Raw genomic sequence first — 16,244 nt, forward strand, 5'->3', positions numbered from 1 at the left:
TTGTCAAACAAGCATTCACTCGACGAGGCATACCTGTATGAATCTCCACATTGGCGATTTGAAGGAGGCAACCTCCTCTTGCAAGTTCAGCCAACGTGGCCGGCGGCCTATGACGTTGACGCACACGTCTCCCAATCATGTCCAGACGTGTTCTATGGGGGAAGGTCTGGGTTCATTGCTGGCTAGCCTATTCTATGGCTGTCGTGCTGCTGGAGGTGAGCTCAGACGATTCGTGCACGGCGAGCACGGGTGTTGTCGCCATGAAAGACAACACGTCGACCCACACGCCTTTCAAACGGGACAACAAAGGGTGTCAGTAAGTTGTCCCAATAGTACTGTCAAGTGACCCTTCCTTGCACAATATGGAGTGGTGATGACAGTCTTAGTGATGACACACCACAACATAACCTATTCACCGCAAAGTCTCTCATGAGTGAGTGAGTATGGTTTTACGCCGCTTTTAACAATATTCAAGCGGGGGACACCAGAAATGGGCTTCACACATTATGCCCATGTGGGGAATCGAACCCGCGTCTTCAGAGTGATAAACGAACGCTTTAACAACTAGGCTACCCCACCGCCCCACATTTCTCTGTTGAGGTCTTAGGTTGACTTTGGCTTGACGTTCAGTTGTACGCTTGTCAAGAAAGCGCAAAGTGAACCGGGACTCATATGAAATCATGCGACTCCAGTTTCGACGTTGTGCACACTATTGACATCTGTAAGGGGCGGCACAACACGTGGCTGTCGAGCATGGAGATAAGCTGTATGTAGACGATTGTTGATCACAGACTGGGGGGCACGGGTGGCCCAGTCGTCCAAGGCGCCGCGATTCGCTGTGCAGAGTTGCGTCCCTTGGGCACGCCAGAAACCTATGATTGTGGGTTCGAATCCCAGTTCGCCCCGATTATGTTTCTAGGTTTGTCAGCACCATACCCGTGCTCATGGGTTTCACCGAAATGGTAAACGTCTGAGACCTGCATCACTTCGGGATTTCCTCCCACATTAAGTTGACACGCCGCGATATAACTGGAATACTGTTAAAAGCGGCGTTAAACCCAACTCACTCACTCACTCACTGATCACAGATTGTGAAACACTGAACGTATTAGCCACTGCACACTGACTTCTGTCAGTTTACAGCATGCCAATAGACCGTAGACACTCAGCGTGTCGCAGACGCCACATCGCTAGTTCACACACAAACAACGAATGAAATCAATTACATGTAAAACACAACTATATGATGAGCAGAATCAATAAGATTGACATAAATAATGGTCAATAGAGATCTTCCTTTAAAGCGTCAAAATCAGGAATGACACCGTACGCACGTTTGTGGCGCTACTGCGTGAGGTACGTGAGTGAGTGAGTTTGGTTTTACGCCGCTTTTAGCAATATTCCAGCAATATCACGGCGGGGGACACTAGAAATGGGCTTCACACCTTGTACCCATGTCGGGAATCGAACCCGGGTCTTCGGCGTGACGAGCGAACGCTTTAACCACTAGGCTACCCGACCGCCCCGCGTGAGGTACGTGCAATCTATAGTATGTGTTTTACAGTTTTCAGGCATCAATATTCTTGCATGGCATATATTATACGAATGGTAATTAAGCACCCCCTGATTCAAAATCCAATACCTGATCTGAACACCTTTGGGATTACCATGGCCGCCAAATGAGCGCTAGAGACCCGCCAACACTTTTCAGCGTTGTTGAAATAAACATTTTTAGACGTCTTCACATAATGTCAATAATCTCTACCGGTTGCTCGTGTCGAACCATGAAGACCCGGGGTAGACTAGGTCTTCAGCAACCCATGCTTGCAGTTAAAGGCGACTATGCTTGTCGTAAGAGCCGACTAACGGGATCGGGTGGTCAGGCTCGCTGACTTGGTTGATGCATGTCATCGTATCCCCATTACGTAGATCGATCCTCATGATATCAATCACAGGATCTGTTCCAGAGTCGATTGGGCGTTAGACATGTATTTTAATGTATCATGTTACGAGACAAAAATAAACCACTTTGTAAAATGGGTTGCGGAAGACCTATTCTAACCCGGTCCTTCACGGGCCACTTCGATTTTCAATCCTATGACAGCAGTAACGCATTTGTCAAAAGTTAGAGTCAAGGGTAAGTGAAGCCCAAACGTTCATCCACTGTGTCCCGAAAAGTACGTTGCCATGGTAACCATGTACAACGTGATCTGAAATACGCACATTGAAAACAGACATTTTGATATAACTTTCATAACATCCTCAAATGACTCTCGGGATATATAGCTCAAAATTAAATATGAGAGTAGACACTTGAATCAAATGCAAATTACTGTTGTAAAAAATCTGATAAAATAGTGTTTTTTTATAATGACTTCACATTATAGTATGAAAGCCTTTAAGGGCTATCTACTTAAAATAATTTTAGGGCTATTTGATTTTTTTTTTTTGAAATTTCAAGATGTTATGTTAATATTTCAAGATACTAAGTTGAAATTTCAAGATACATAAGTTGACATTTCAAGACAATGATCTTGACATTTCAAGATTATAAGTTGAAATTTCAAGATATTAACATAACATCCTTCATCTTGGATGTTGCTATGACAGGACATACTACTAGTTTAAAAACTTACTCACACGATCTTATGCTCAATGCAGCACTCAACATCATTTTCATTGCCCCATAAAACACATTTACCCATGGTTGATTTTGGTTGGTATTTTGTCCTGGCTTAATTGCACTAAAGCTAATGTTATTTTAAAAGAAAATAGGTTGTTATATTAAATGTCCGGGTTTAACTATTTTCCTGTCAATTTCTACTGGTCTGCGAGGTGAAATTTTGAAATTCACATTACCCTGTTGGATGACACATTTAGACCGAAGTCACTTGCCCCAGGAAACATAAACAATTTATGTATTTCTAACTGTGTTTCAGCGTAACGCAAGACGCAGCACTGAAATCCATCGGGGGGCTTCGTGTTCTTTAAGTAATAAAACATTCATCGATTTTCAGAAATGGAACATTAAGACTATTTCGGCAGCTTCTTGCTAATGATTACTGATGTGATCTAATGAATCTGAGAGCGAGGCGATACATATATTTCCAACCACCGTCTCCGCGCCATCGTTGCAAACTTGATGAATCGCAAGATTACCTGGCCGTTACATTGCATTCACTCGCTGCGTGTAAACCTTGTGGAATAAAGTGAAAAGACACCTCCGTTTCCTAACACAATTTTGGTTTTCATCGCTTGAGGTTTTTATGCAAGAGGGCGGTGGGGTACCCAGTGGTTAAAGCGTTCGCTCGTCACGCCGAAGGCCCGGGTTCGTTTCCCCACATGGGTACATTGTGTGAAGTCTGGTGTTCCCCGGCAGTGATATTCCTGGAATGTTCCTAAAGCGGCGTAAAACTATACTCACTCACTTCACACAGGAAGCCCCAGAAAGTCTTCCTTCGTCACATATTGTCCATCGAGAAGTCACGCTGAAAATATGGTCGTCACTATACGGTCTATTAGAAACATACTTATCTGCCTTTGATTCGCATGCGCTAAGCAGCAGTGTTTTAGGCGATTATAACTTCCGGCGCGTACACACTCCAGTCACAAGCCTATTGTCACTGCTGGAAAAGCAGAGACAATGGTGTTAATTCAAGCATTGTTCTCGTTCACCGAGGTTTCAACATGTCAAGTTTGATTTTTTTCTGTAAAATATGTTAATTTCAGAGACTATATGTTAGTCTACCTTTCGGCGTGTCACATGAGATAAGCAGTACTATTGTATGGCCGCTTGACAAAGTTTTTAATGTTTGTTGTTATATGTGCAATTTGCAACCACCTCACATTCCAAAGTGTGACGAACTGATTTATGATAACAAGGTATTCAATAAATTATTTTGTTGTTTGTGCAGTTTGCAAACACTTCTCATCACAGGCTATAAAACAACAGGAGAAAAATGCATTTCCCCGACTGTAAGTGTATTTCGCAAAATGCTTGACTACATTCTATTCCATGATATTTATAACAATTTTTTGCAGTGCAAGATTGAAGTGATTAACAATGAATTTAATAAATTAAGAATACATGTTGCACTAAACTTCAGTTTTTTTTACCTCTCATGATCATGATGTTAAGAAGGATTTTCAAAATATTATTTCAAGTGACTTAGAAATGATATTTGTGTATTTTCAGTTAGCATTGATCTATGTGAATTGCTGGATTCTTCCTTTATATTTCAGTAGTTTCTTGTATTTTCCTTTTTTCCCTGCGATTGATGTTGTTATAGAGAATTTTGGTTTGTTGCCAGAAAAAAATGTAGTGAGGATGTTATTTGTGTACAATATTCCAACCTTTTGTGAACAAAAAGAATAAAGTGGTTGTTATTCATAAACAAGTGCTACGTATTCATCATGTCATGTTTCGTATAGCCTATACGCGCCGGAAGTGGAGAGTTGTCCGGGGAGACAACTCTGTTGGTTTTTCTTTGGGGTTTCTAATAGATCCTAAAGGCAGTTTTATATATGGCAGGAACAACAAACTCAAGACATAACTTTGAATTCTTTATTGTCCAAGTTTTCACATACCCTTGCGGAGAAAAATAAACAGTTTCAACGAAGGACAAATAAAAGGCACCTGTTCCAGCTGACCCGTGCACGAGATCCCTCACCAATCGACATTGTCGGACACTTGAGACCCGTGCCAGGCGCCCTATAGAGGTTAGATTACATAGTATGACGCCATTCATGTGACATTCATCCTTTCACACAAACAACTCACTCGCGTGATGATGGGAAGTGTGTGGTAGGCAGACATCACACATCTGATGCAAAGTTAGATGGAGTGTGAACAAGAATGTGGCCTTGTTAACTATACTCCCTTCACTTAAGTACCGATGGTAAAGTCGAGAAAGTAATATCTTGTAAAATGAACTTTTGATGATGAAAGATATAACATACCCTAAGTTGGAATGACCAACATGCCATGAAATCTGTACGCATTCGTCACCAATCGCATCTTTCCGTGAAACAACAAGAAGTCCCGGAATGGTACGAGTTGGTCACGAATGGTTGGCAAGATGACCTGTACCATGAATTATATCTACCATTGATGGGAGAGGAGCAAATTATGAACATAATTTGTCTGTGATGGAAACCATTACCTTTGGCTTTGGTTAAGAATGTATCAAAACATTTCAACGCATTTAACATGATATGATTTGAAAATGTGCAATAGTGTCACCTCGTTTATCCAGACTTTCATTACAAACATACATGTATTGTAACAAGTAAACAAAGGCGAATATAGACTGGCTGGATAATCGAGCGAGATTTATTTTAGATAATACAGTATAGATCTTTCCCACATACAACAATTTACATAACGAATTACTCTGCCATGATGTTTTTGTAATATTTGAAGGTATGGAGAATACCATATCATGGGTATTCCTGTGAAATAAAGAATGATGGTATGTTAAATACACACACATGGAATGCATGATTTGTAATACACTACAGAAACTTGGGCTGACTTTCCCTATGATACAGGCAAATATATCTGCACATGTATCCATGTAAACACTACAGCTTCAATGTCACCAGTCACATGTTAGAGACATCTCGTCTAGTTGCATGGTTATTTGATGTGATCCGTCTGGTGTGTGGTTTGCATTGTGCCAGAAAGATTCAAAACAAACTACAAGGCAAGATGACTGGACATATAACATAAGCATAACTTTTTTAACGGAGAAATCGGAAAAATTCCGAACCAAACCTAGAATGACAAGGCTGATTCGTGTATCTCAACAGTAAATGATATGACATATAATGTTCAACACTCTCATGAACAATCCAATATTCCATATCTGCATATTTCCGATAGAGTTATCACGGTCTTCAGAAATTGCAGTGAAGGAAATAAATACAATCTATTAACATATAATACACATCTGGCGATTAATCAAAAATATCAATCAGACAAACACCATTGTTATAAAACCTGAATGTTATCATCAGTAGAGGGAGATAATCACCTCACTGTGACGCAACCAGATTAAAGTTATCTCCCCTTTATGAATTAATGGCTGACGGCAGTGATATGTCGTGAAACGATGATTAAGATTTAAAACGCCGAAGGTTTTCGTCGGAAACTGGAAGACAAGCATCTTCACCTCATAACGTTGACCATTGCCGACTGCACCTCATTATTGCTTTAGGACATTACACGGGAAACACTTCCCCCACTTATCCCAACAAAACCGATCACATAATTGCAACACATATTATAAGTACTCTGTCGACCGATGAATCTTGTTTTAAACAGTTTGGAAAGTTTTGATGTGATTCAAGTTCCCCCTATCCATTTCTTGGCTTGTAAAAACCACCTCTCCACAGAAGGAAAGGGAACCATGAAAGATATCCCGTTTCTCTGGCCAAGTATATCATTGAAAGGCAAGGCACGACGGTTGCATGGCAAGCCCTGACGTCCTCAGGTTATCACAGATGACGTTGCAAATTTCATTTCCGGTACAGTATATCCGGTCACGTGTCTCAGAATTCTTTGTCCCAGCCAGTGAGATCGTCTGGTGGAGGTTCCTCCTCGTCTTCAGGGTAGTCGTCAAAGTTGGACGTATCAGTGGCTGACTTAACCTGGAAGAATTGCCAGAAGGGAGTCAGAATGGAATAAGAAGGGAGAACTTATATATTCATATTTTCTTCTTATACGCTCCGTGTACGAGCGTTCCAAAGTTTCAGCTTAAAACCATGTCAATACATCAGATACCATATATCGGGATATAAATACGAATTTCATTGTTCAAGTTTTGTCATTGTACAATTGACTCTGCTTTATGCAGAGATTTCTATTGGATATGGAAAGGGTTTTGTCGAATACAATACAAACCAGCTGGTCATAATGGCTGCTTGCGAGTGAGTTAGCAGGGTCTATACTCATACGGGGAAAGACAGAACGTCACACATTGTACGAAAGTGGGGAATTGAGTCTGGGTTGTCATTGTGACCAGCCAATGCTGTAAGGGTCAAATGTATTTGGTGAGGAGGGGGTAGCTATGGTAGCGAAAGGGCCCTGGGTATTTATCACAACAGAATGGAACGATAATACTCTGGATTATCACCCAAAAGATGTCACCAAAGTCAACAAACTTGTATTTGTAACCTTGATAATTTTTGTGGTAACAGTTTGGCAGTGTTGTTTGAGCAGACAGACATGTATGCAATACAGCATACCAAGGCTAAAACCTACTCCACACACTCGCATTTCCAGAAACTAAGCATAGTCAAGAAATTGTTAATTCAGCGCTTTGCCTGATGTTCTCGTGTCGCAGCATGGCTTTCTCAGCTTACCGAAGGGATGATGGGTGGTTTGACGTTCCTGTTTCTGAGGCCGTCCCAGTTGAAACTCTCGAACCACGCATGTTTCTGAATCTCCCGTACTCCACTGCGACCAAATCCGAGTCTCTCCATGGGATTGTCCCTGAAGTAAAAACACAAACGTGAACTTGTTTGTAAATACCTTTTTTAAATATCAAAGCCTTGATCAAAGACTTGGCCAATCACAAAGGAAGAGAAATATATGTACATTTTCATTTTTTTATTTCTTGTTAAATCCGAATTCGATCTGAAAAACTATGATGACGAGTGCATTTTCGCAACCCTAAAGGCCGTTGGAATATGGATGACTGGAACGTATATCCCCCCATTCCCTCCAAAACACAAAAACACCCCAAACACAAGTTGTACAATATAACATCAAAAAGGCTTCCCGTACAAAAATGACTGATGGTTTTTCCAGGCGATCAAAGGAACGTACGCTTAGTTTCTTCCAAGCAAAATATTCTTTAACTATTTGAGCTTTCACCGACGCTCGTTGCAGTCTCAGTTTTGATATATTGATATTGATGAGACAGGCTACATTAACGTCCGATATGGATATCTCTTAAGCTTGTAGATTTAATTTTTATATCAGCTTGTTCCGTAAGTACGATAATATATTGGTTAAGAATGAGATTCCCTGCACTCTCTAATGTTTACATGTTACTTACATAGATACGTAATTACCTGTAGTTTGTAGAGGTTGAATGCAATTACGAGGTCCTAACGCAGAGTGATAAACTTGATTCACTGTGCTGCGAAACATCTGCACGTCATGTTAGCGAAGCATATACATTGCAGCGGCGTATCTTATCCATTGTATGTAAATATATAAAGTTGAGTTTGAATACACATCGTAAATATGAATTAAAAAAAAGGATATGTTGGGTAATGATGAGCGAAATTGGATGAATGTAACAGTTATGATAATTTCGTCTGGGCAGCTCTGTTTATTTCAAATAAAGACCTATTTCTAGGTGTTATCGGTACTTTGTTGCTGTTTTGGTGCCGTTACGTTTATAAATTCATATATAAGAGAGGCCGAACATCATTTTATGCTTTATAGTAAAGAGGATGCAAATGTCGTTCTTCTACGAGTAATCTTTGCTCTGGAATATAGCAATCAGTATTCACACCGATCTTGAAAGCAGTTGCTATTCCAGATGCTCATTCAGAAAGAGCTGTAGATCAAGGTACAAGATATACACATTGATTTTACATACAGTTGGCAATATATTACCTAGAACCAGCTACTGTGTCGCGACAGCTACTAATTGTAGTCAATGCTTTAACTATACAATCCCATATAACACATAATCTACGATCTCACATGTATAGAACACTGGTTTTCCGAGCGTGGTGTTTGCAGCTTCAAATACAAGCAGGCATTCTAATGTACCATCAGTAACCCTATACAGTCATTGTACTTTAGCCACATTTTCATAAATATTTTCTCTTCAATGCATGCGGTATTTGCTCGATGTGACATACCAGCATTGCTTGCACTTACACATAAGAAGTATATTCTCTTGCAATTAGTTTTGCTCTTAAATAAAGCAAGTCACATTTGATCTTTTCATACAACAATTGTTTGCTCATACATACTTCAAACACTGGTTTCAACATATTCGTGAGGCCATTTACGTCTCTTTACGACTAGCAAAATGTATTTTACATACATGTAAACTCTAAATGTTACATACATGAAGCTAAACCTCTCTGACATTCAACAGGCACCATTTCTCTTATGAACATCGAACAGTCCAAACCGGAACACTAATTATTCTTTCCAGCATTTTGGGGAATATACTAGTAATTACATGAAAACTATCCCAGGTAAGGGTCGACCTCACCTCCACATCCGATTTCTCTCTCCCGTACACCACCCGTGAATATTCGGGGTAGAATAGGTCTTCAGCAGCCCATGCTTGCCCTAAAAGGCGACCATGCTTGTCGTAAGTGCCGACTATCGGGATCAGGTGGTCAGGCTCGCTTACTTGGTTGATGCATGTCGTATCAAAATTGCGTAGATCATTCACTGCATTGTCTGGTTCAGACACGATTATTTACAGACAGCCGTCATACAGATGGAATATTGCTGAGTGTAGCAATAAACAACAAAAAACCTCTCGTACACCCGTTATACCCGCTCTCACCTACATCCACAATCTCATGTACATCCGCAATACGCATTTTCACCGATATCGCAGACTCGATAATTTAGACTGCCGTCAAATAGCTGAAATATTGCGGCGTTAACCAACAAACAAACAAAACAAACACTCTCAAGTAGACCCACAAGGCTGGCTCTCCCCTTCTACTGCAAGACGCACTCCTACCTACATCCTCACGCTAAGGTCGACCCACACAACTGACTCTCCCATCCGCAATAGGCACCCTCACCAACATCCGCACACCCGTAATACGCACTCTCTCTTTCAGACAATATAGTCTATACTATACATCAAACCACCATTGCTCTTAAACCCATAGAGGTACATTCCTCCAACTGAAGATAACCCCTGTCTTAACTACAATAACGCCCAGATATCTGTTTACACAATTCCATTGCCGTTGCATTACCCCAAACACTTGACACTGTCTGTTTATGAAGGAGGAATTAAACACCCCCCCTGACAGTAACTCTCCATGTGTGTGGCGCATGGCAAGGTGCCAAAAATAGGATCGGGGATAATTTAAAGCAACCGAACTTTCACACTTTTCAGAAATGATTCCAGAGCAGTTTTGGCCATCACAAGGGAAGCTACTCGTGTTACCGGAAATACAAATGCCGATCAAAAACGTCTGGTCTGTTTAAAACCATAAAATGGTCACCTGTATTTCCTTGGATACTGACAACGTAATAATACTCTTAGATTCTCAATGTTCGAGTGCTGTCGAACGAAATAAAAACTTTTAGTGGCCCGGATACAATTTACTGACGTCCGTTGTACTCATTTCAGGCGTAACGTTCCTGTAAATTCCCCGTTAACGTAACGTAAGGCGCAAGTGGTTTCAGTTGAAATCGCTGGTGGAGATATTTCGGATGCTTCAGTTCAACAGGGACACGGAGAAAGAAAGCGTTTTACGGTTAATTTTTTTGCGGGTGGAGGAGAGATACACTCTTTATATATTTGTTCTCTGCAGAAGCTCATAGGATGTCAATTATCAGGAAACAGGTGCTAGGAAAAAAGCACATTTCATTATGCTCGTGTAAACCAGTGATGACTGAGAAATCTGGTAATTGTTATCACAATACTGTACGTGGTGGCGTCGAAATGCCAAACGGTATTTGGTATAATGAGATGCAAAAACGTCTTCCATCATTTCGGAACGGAATCGCAAATAAACTCAAAAAGTGAAAACGTAATATGATAACGATCTTACGCCAAGAAAAGTTAGAAGTATTTCCAACATCATGCAAAATATATTTCAGTTGATATGAATGACAGATCTAACCTTTGACCTTTGTAACTTATTAAAATGTAGTATTCCAATGCATTACCTGTAAATACGAAACTGGTTATGCTTAACTGTTAATTCTCGCTAAAATAAGGTTCGCAAACTGGGTAACATTCATACAAGCATCAAAGCTAAAGTAGCATTCTGCGTAAGTCATCATACACCATACTTCCGTGATGCTGAGGCAGATGCATCAAATGACTTTACCATGTACTTCCCACAGATATCATAACCCGTTGCATTGATTTTCAACTTAAGCAAGCTGATAATTTGCAGGAAATTAATTCAGACACAACTTTCGGCTCAGACAGCCTGCCCCCACTTTGGGTGGTCAGTTGAAACGTATAACCACTGACCGCTTGACCAGACAGGACCACTGTAGGTCATCAGTCTAACATTACATTGCATTAGCTCCTCTCCGTGCCACACAGTGATCCGATAGCAATCAGGCGTACAATGGCAGTACTAACAGCCAAAACAAATGTCTGGTTTCACCCAATTACCTGCATAGCTTTTTAATCAAACTTTGAGCGTTTTTGGTGATTCTCCTTGGAAAGTCTATGGCGTCGATTCCTTTCAGGATGAGGTTGTAGGTCTTCATCGGATCTGGGCCAGCAAACGGCGGACTGAAAGAAAAGGAGACAAATTCTCAATCACAATTAATTGACTTTTAATCTAAATACTTGTGTCTAGCTTTCATGACTAAACGATTTGTGACAGTTATGGCGGACTGACGCCGAGGTCAGCTTCCTGATGCCAACATCCTTTCTTCCTCAGATTTGATTTGTGCTGAATTAAAAAATGATAATTGTTTTTCCACAGAAAACAAATTAAACTTAAGAGATAAAGAACACTGGATTAATACAGTAGAGAATATAACCTCGTCTGAGAGTCTGCACATTATTCTATTGTATTTCCAATTAGAAATTCATTTTAATGTTCTGAATTTATGATGTCAGTGTACATAGCTGTTACTGCAGCGTTCTGTGGGAAACAGTTAGTTGAAGCCCCAACACGACACGTGTCTGGACGACATGTAGCACTGCCAACTGCTTCCAAATTGTACCTTCGTAGGGTTACATGAGGTGTTAGGGCTTCAAATTACATGTGCTAAAGTACACCTCTTAACTCACAAGTACGTACGTGATAGAAGAACCGGTGGAATACAAAGTTGTGGTTACCGTTTGAGAAATTATCAATTATTTTTAAAAATGGGTTTACTCTTCCCTCAGAGGAAACATTATGCAATCACAGGACAGGTTTCTTCATTCGCACTTGCTAACGAGGCACCACCTTTCTACCATGAACTTCCTCTTACAACCAACACGTAACCATGACATGCTAACGAGCACTTCAAAGGGCCCAAGCAGCACAGGTGTGCACCACACAAACCTGACTATATTTGAACACCGCCAACCCCTGCTGGTGTTATCACCAATACCCACTTATTACAACGGACGTCCGCACTTAGGGTTTAAAGTACAAAGTGGTTGAATGAAATTGTTAACTCGAATGACGGCGAGGTTGGGTTGGTACGAGCGCGGGCACTATATAATCTGGAAACAGTTACCACGCGTCAGCCTAGTCAGCTGTTAGGGACTGACAACAAGTGAAAATATCCGAACGTAACTTGGATGCCTGGCGTGTTTTCATCATGAATGATGTCTGCTTAAACTCTTCATATCACCTGTTGGATTTGGCTCGTGGGGACAAATTATTTCCTCCTTCCAGTAGAGGCAATGGTGCTGATTCCCTATTGATTTGACGGCTACATATTCATGAAGTATGCCAGTGTCGTGTTTGGTAGATATATGAAACATGATACAGCGTCATTATCAGTGTGTGTGTGTGCGTGTGTGTGTGTGTGTGTGTGTGCGTGCGTGCGTGCGTGCGTGCGTGCGTGTGTGTGTGTGTTTGTGTGTGTGTGTGTGTGTTTGTGTTTGTGAGAGGACAAAACTGGTTTGCTATTACAATGGTAAACTCTTCCTTTTTGACTTGCCTTTGCATGTGTTTGTGACGGGTGCCGTCGGTCAGATACGCTCACCTTTCCTCGAACACCTGGTATCAACACTATTTGATAGTTATTCATAAACACATGGTTATGATGCAGTCGGAATCGTACAATCGACTCGACAGTTCTTGTGACTGTCTAAAGGCTTTTGCCTCTTTTATATATGCACCTAGAAATTAATTAGGCACCCCTGACAAAATAAAGATAACAAATGATATACCCTTTCAAAACGATTCACATGTTACGATACTCATTCATAGGATGGCTGTCGATTTCGAGTATCTCATGAAAATGATTTTTATCGCCCAAACATACAGACATGCGAACGTGTAGCATGTTACCATCGAGTCTTAGGAAAAGCACTTTGATATTGATGCAAGTAAGAGTATATAAAGTGGTAATTATCCGATTATTTAATCCGCACATGTTGACAAATTATTGGCATGCATGACACAGGTATGTCATACAGAGCCATTGGACGTCAACGTGGCTACGACCATAGTGCCATCAGCTGATTCGTAAGAAGACAGCGACAGACACTTGAAGGACCGTTCACGACCAGGGCACCCGAAAGACAACTCTACGGGAATATTAGAACGTCTTGTGAGGCGACAACCCTTTGCTAAGGGTAAAACTCTGAAATAACAATGGCTTCCCAACAAGCATCTGTCCACCAGAACTGTCTGAAATTGGCTACAATCATTTGGGTTGAAGTCACGGGTCACCATACGTCCTTTGTTAACTGCTCAGCATCAAAGACTTCGATTAGCTTAGTGTATGGCTTGACGTCATTGTGAATCTGAGGACGTGGCTACGGCTCCATTGGTCCGATGAAAGCAGATTCGTGCTGCACGTCACCGAAGGGATAATGCGGGTTTGGAGATACAGAGACACTGCGTTTACCCCTAGGAACATTGTAGCAACAGTTCGGCGTGGTGGATGCTCCGTCATAGGGTGAGGAAAAATATCTCATGAACTGGACATAGTGACAGTACGAGGAAATCTTAACGGCGATCGTTACACCATGACATTCTCAATCCATTTTAACAATCATACACTTGAACTGTGTTTATGGACGACAATGCTAGACCCCAACGTTCTCGTGCTTTGACTGCAATTCGGCCAGGACACGCTATTGACACTTTGCCTGGACCATTGGAATCCATTGGAACATGTCTGGGGCATTCGTGGACGCCGACTGCAGGTAATGGATCCACTAGTACAGAACGTGGCAGCTTTAGAGGCTGCTTTGCATCAGGAGTTGCAGCAGTTACCGCTTCCCATATCCATGGTTTCCTGCTTATCAAGTTTGCTCAATTACAGTACTATCGCAACTGCGTTATTACTGCAATTAAAATATTCTCTGTGAGTCTCATCTTCCACAAGACATTTCATTCTTCAGCACAGCTCAGACATGACGCGAATCATAAAATACCTTGTTGTTGGACAAATATGGTCGCGAAACCAGGGGTCGCTTCACTAATTTCTCGGGGTATAGATTTGTTATTGCTGGACATAAACCACAAACGGTAGGAACAAGTCACCCACAGAATGTGCAAATGGTTAGGATGGGGAAGTACTAATCACGCGGAAGAGGCAACACACAGCATCGTGTTACTGTATTTAGTGGACTGAAGGACGCTCATGCTGCCATTAATATTGTATGTTGAAAACAGGCGCCAGATAAATACTTATTTGGCAGCCTCGCTGAATCCATTAACGCCGCCAAGAATGGATGACTGCTGATGTCTCTCTCGCGGGATATACCAGGTGGTCTGAAGTTTTCCATGCTGTGTCATGTATCGTTTCATAAGTATTTGAATCATTTTATGTAATGGGCCATCTTTCTAATATGTTGTTGTCTTATCACGTTTGGTTGCAAAACGATACTTGATCGTTGCCAGTGGGAGGATAAACAACGTGAAACGTATTCCCTAACATGGTCATCCAAATGTATGGTTCATGTGATAAGGGCTTGCGTTTCTGTTATGTACAACTATAAGAATAAATGACCACGTGATTCTTTCACATGACTATAAAATAATTAATCTGCCATGGCAGGGAATAATCGCGTGGTCCTTGCCTTCTTTGAGTCGTATAAGTACAAAATCTGATCTGGAATGCGGCTACCGCCTAATCATACGTACAAGAGACGATACTGACTTACGTTATCAAGACTACGCAGTACACGGCGAATAGGACCTCGCTGATCTTGGCTCCAGGATTACATACGTACTATGGCCGAATCAATCATTTTTTGTTGAAATTGTCATAAATATGTTGTGTATGTTCCTACAGAGGGTTAGTGTTATATTTATCTGATTGTGTGGTGAATGGGGTGTTACATTGATGTTAAACACGTTGCACGATTGTTTTACTTTCATTTGATATGTTTGATGTCTTTACTTAGCGGTGCGTTTTGGTTGTCTTGTGGTTAAAGCGTTTGCTCTTCACTCAAAGATCCTGTATTAGATCTTTATACGGTTACGATGCGTGAAACCCATTTCTGGTGTCCCCCGCCTTGATATTGGTGGTATTATTGTTAAAAGCGGCGTCAAACCCCACTCACTCACTCACTCAACTACTTAGTGGTAACGTACCTGCCGGTAAGGAGTTCGTACATAAGGATGCCGAGCGACCAGTAGTCGGCTGAGATGTCGTGGCCCTTGTTGAGGATGATCTCCGGGGCCACGTATTCCGGTGTTCCACAGAATGTCCACGTCTTCCTGCCATGGCCAACCCTTTTAGCGAATCCGAAGTCAACCTGGAAAGCGGAAGAAATACATACGTTCTAGTTAAAGTGCGTTCGAGAATGTTTTCGTTCGAAGATACCCTTGAAGGTAGTTGCACCAGACATGTGTTTCGTTCCTTGAAAAAGACTTTACATCACAGGAGAAGTCCTGGTGAGCAATTAGTCACACTTATATGGGCGAACCACGTGTACAATACATGTAACAAGACGTAACTATTCCACGTTCTGCGATCGATAATGAATTCCCGTATCGTCCCCGATGTTCAAGGCTACACTGTTCAACTACGCCTCCTACCAGAGTTTTAATTGAACGCGGCCCATTCACATACACAGGAGTTAATGCAGAGTGTATAATAATTAAAACTGTTCAAAATGCCTTCGGTGAGGAAAGGGTTAACTCACAGTGGAGAATCTCACTACTCCTGTTTCGACCCTAGTCTCCTTATGTCAGGTTATCTCTCCACAGATAAACCCAAGAAATCTAATGAAGTGTGCAGCCGAGAGATACCATCCGAAAGTGAGAGTCTTATACAAACCGGGGTCAGGACTTCAGCTCATGGATACAGGGGCGACGGGATTGCCTAGTGGTTAAAGCGTTCGCTAGTCACGCCTATTGTATATGTTCTA

The 16,244-nt window shown here is 41.4% G+C and overlaps 1 protein-coding gene across 2 annotated transcripts in view; it reads right to left on the reverse strand.

The window, feature by feature from the left end:
• Window positions 1–4,550: 4,550 nt before the first annotated feature.
• The window catches only part of LOC139469769 (cGMP-dependent protein kinase 1-like), a 120,447-nt gene continuing 108,753 nt past the window's right edge, over window positions 4,551–16,244 (reverse strand). For both annotated transcript variants that reach the window (XM_071252052.1, XM_071252051.1), the window contains 4 exons: window positions 15,466–15,629; window positions 11,358–11,480; window positions 7,366–7,495; window positions 4,551–6,651 (listed from right to left, as the gene is read on the reverse strand). In XM_071252052.1, coding sequence (XP_071108153.1) covers window positions 6,553–6,651; window positions 7,366–7,495; window positions 11,358–11,480; window positions 15,466–15,629 — 516 coding nt within the window. In that variant the 3' untranslated portion in view covers window positions 4,551–6,552. The remainder of the gene's footprint in view (window positions 6,652–7,365; window positions 7,496–11,357; window positions 11,481–15,465; window positions 15,630–16,244) is intronic.

This window comes from Haliotis cracherodii, unplaced genomic scaffold (assembly GCF_022045235.1).
Source record: "Haliotis cracherodii isolate W230 unplaced genomic scaffold, xgHalCrac1.p SCAF_2, whole genome shotgun sequence".
NCBI lineage: Eukaryota > Metazoa > Mollusca > Gastropoda > Lepetellida > Haliotidae > Haliotis > Haliotis cracherodii.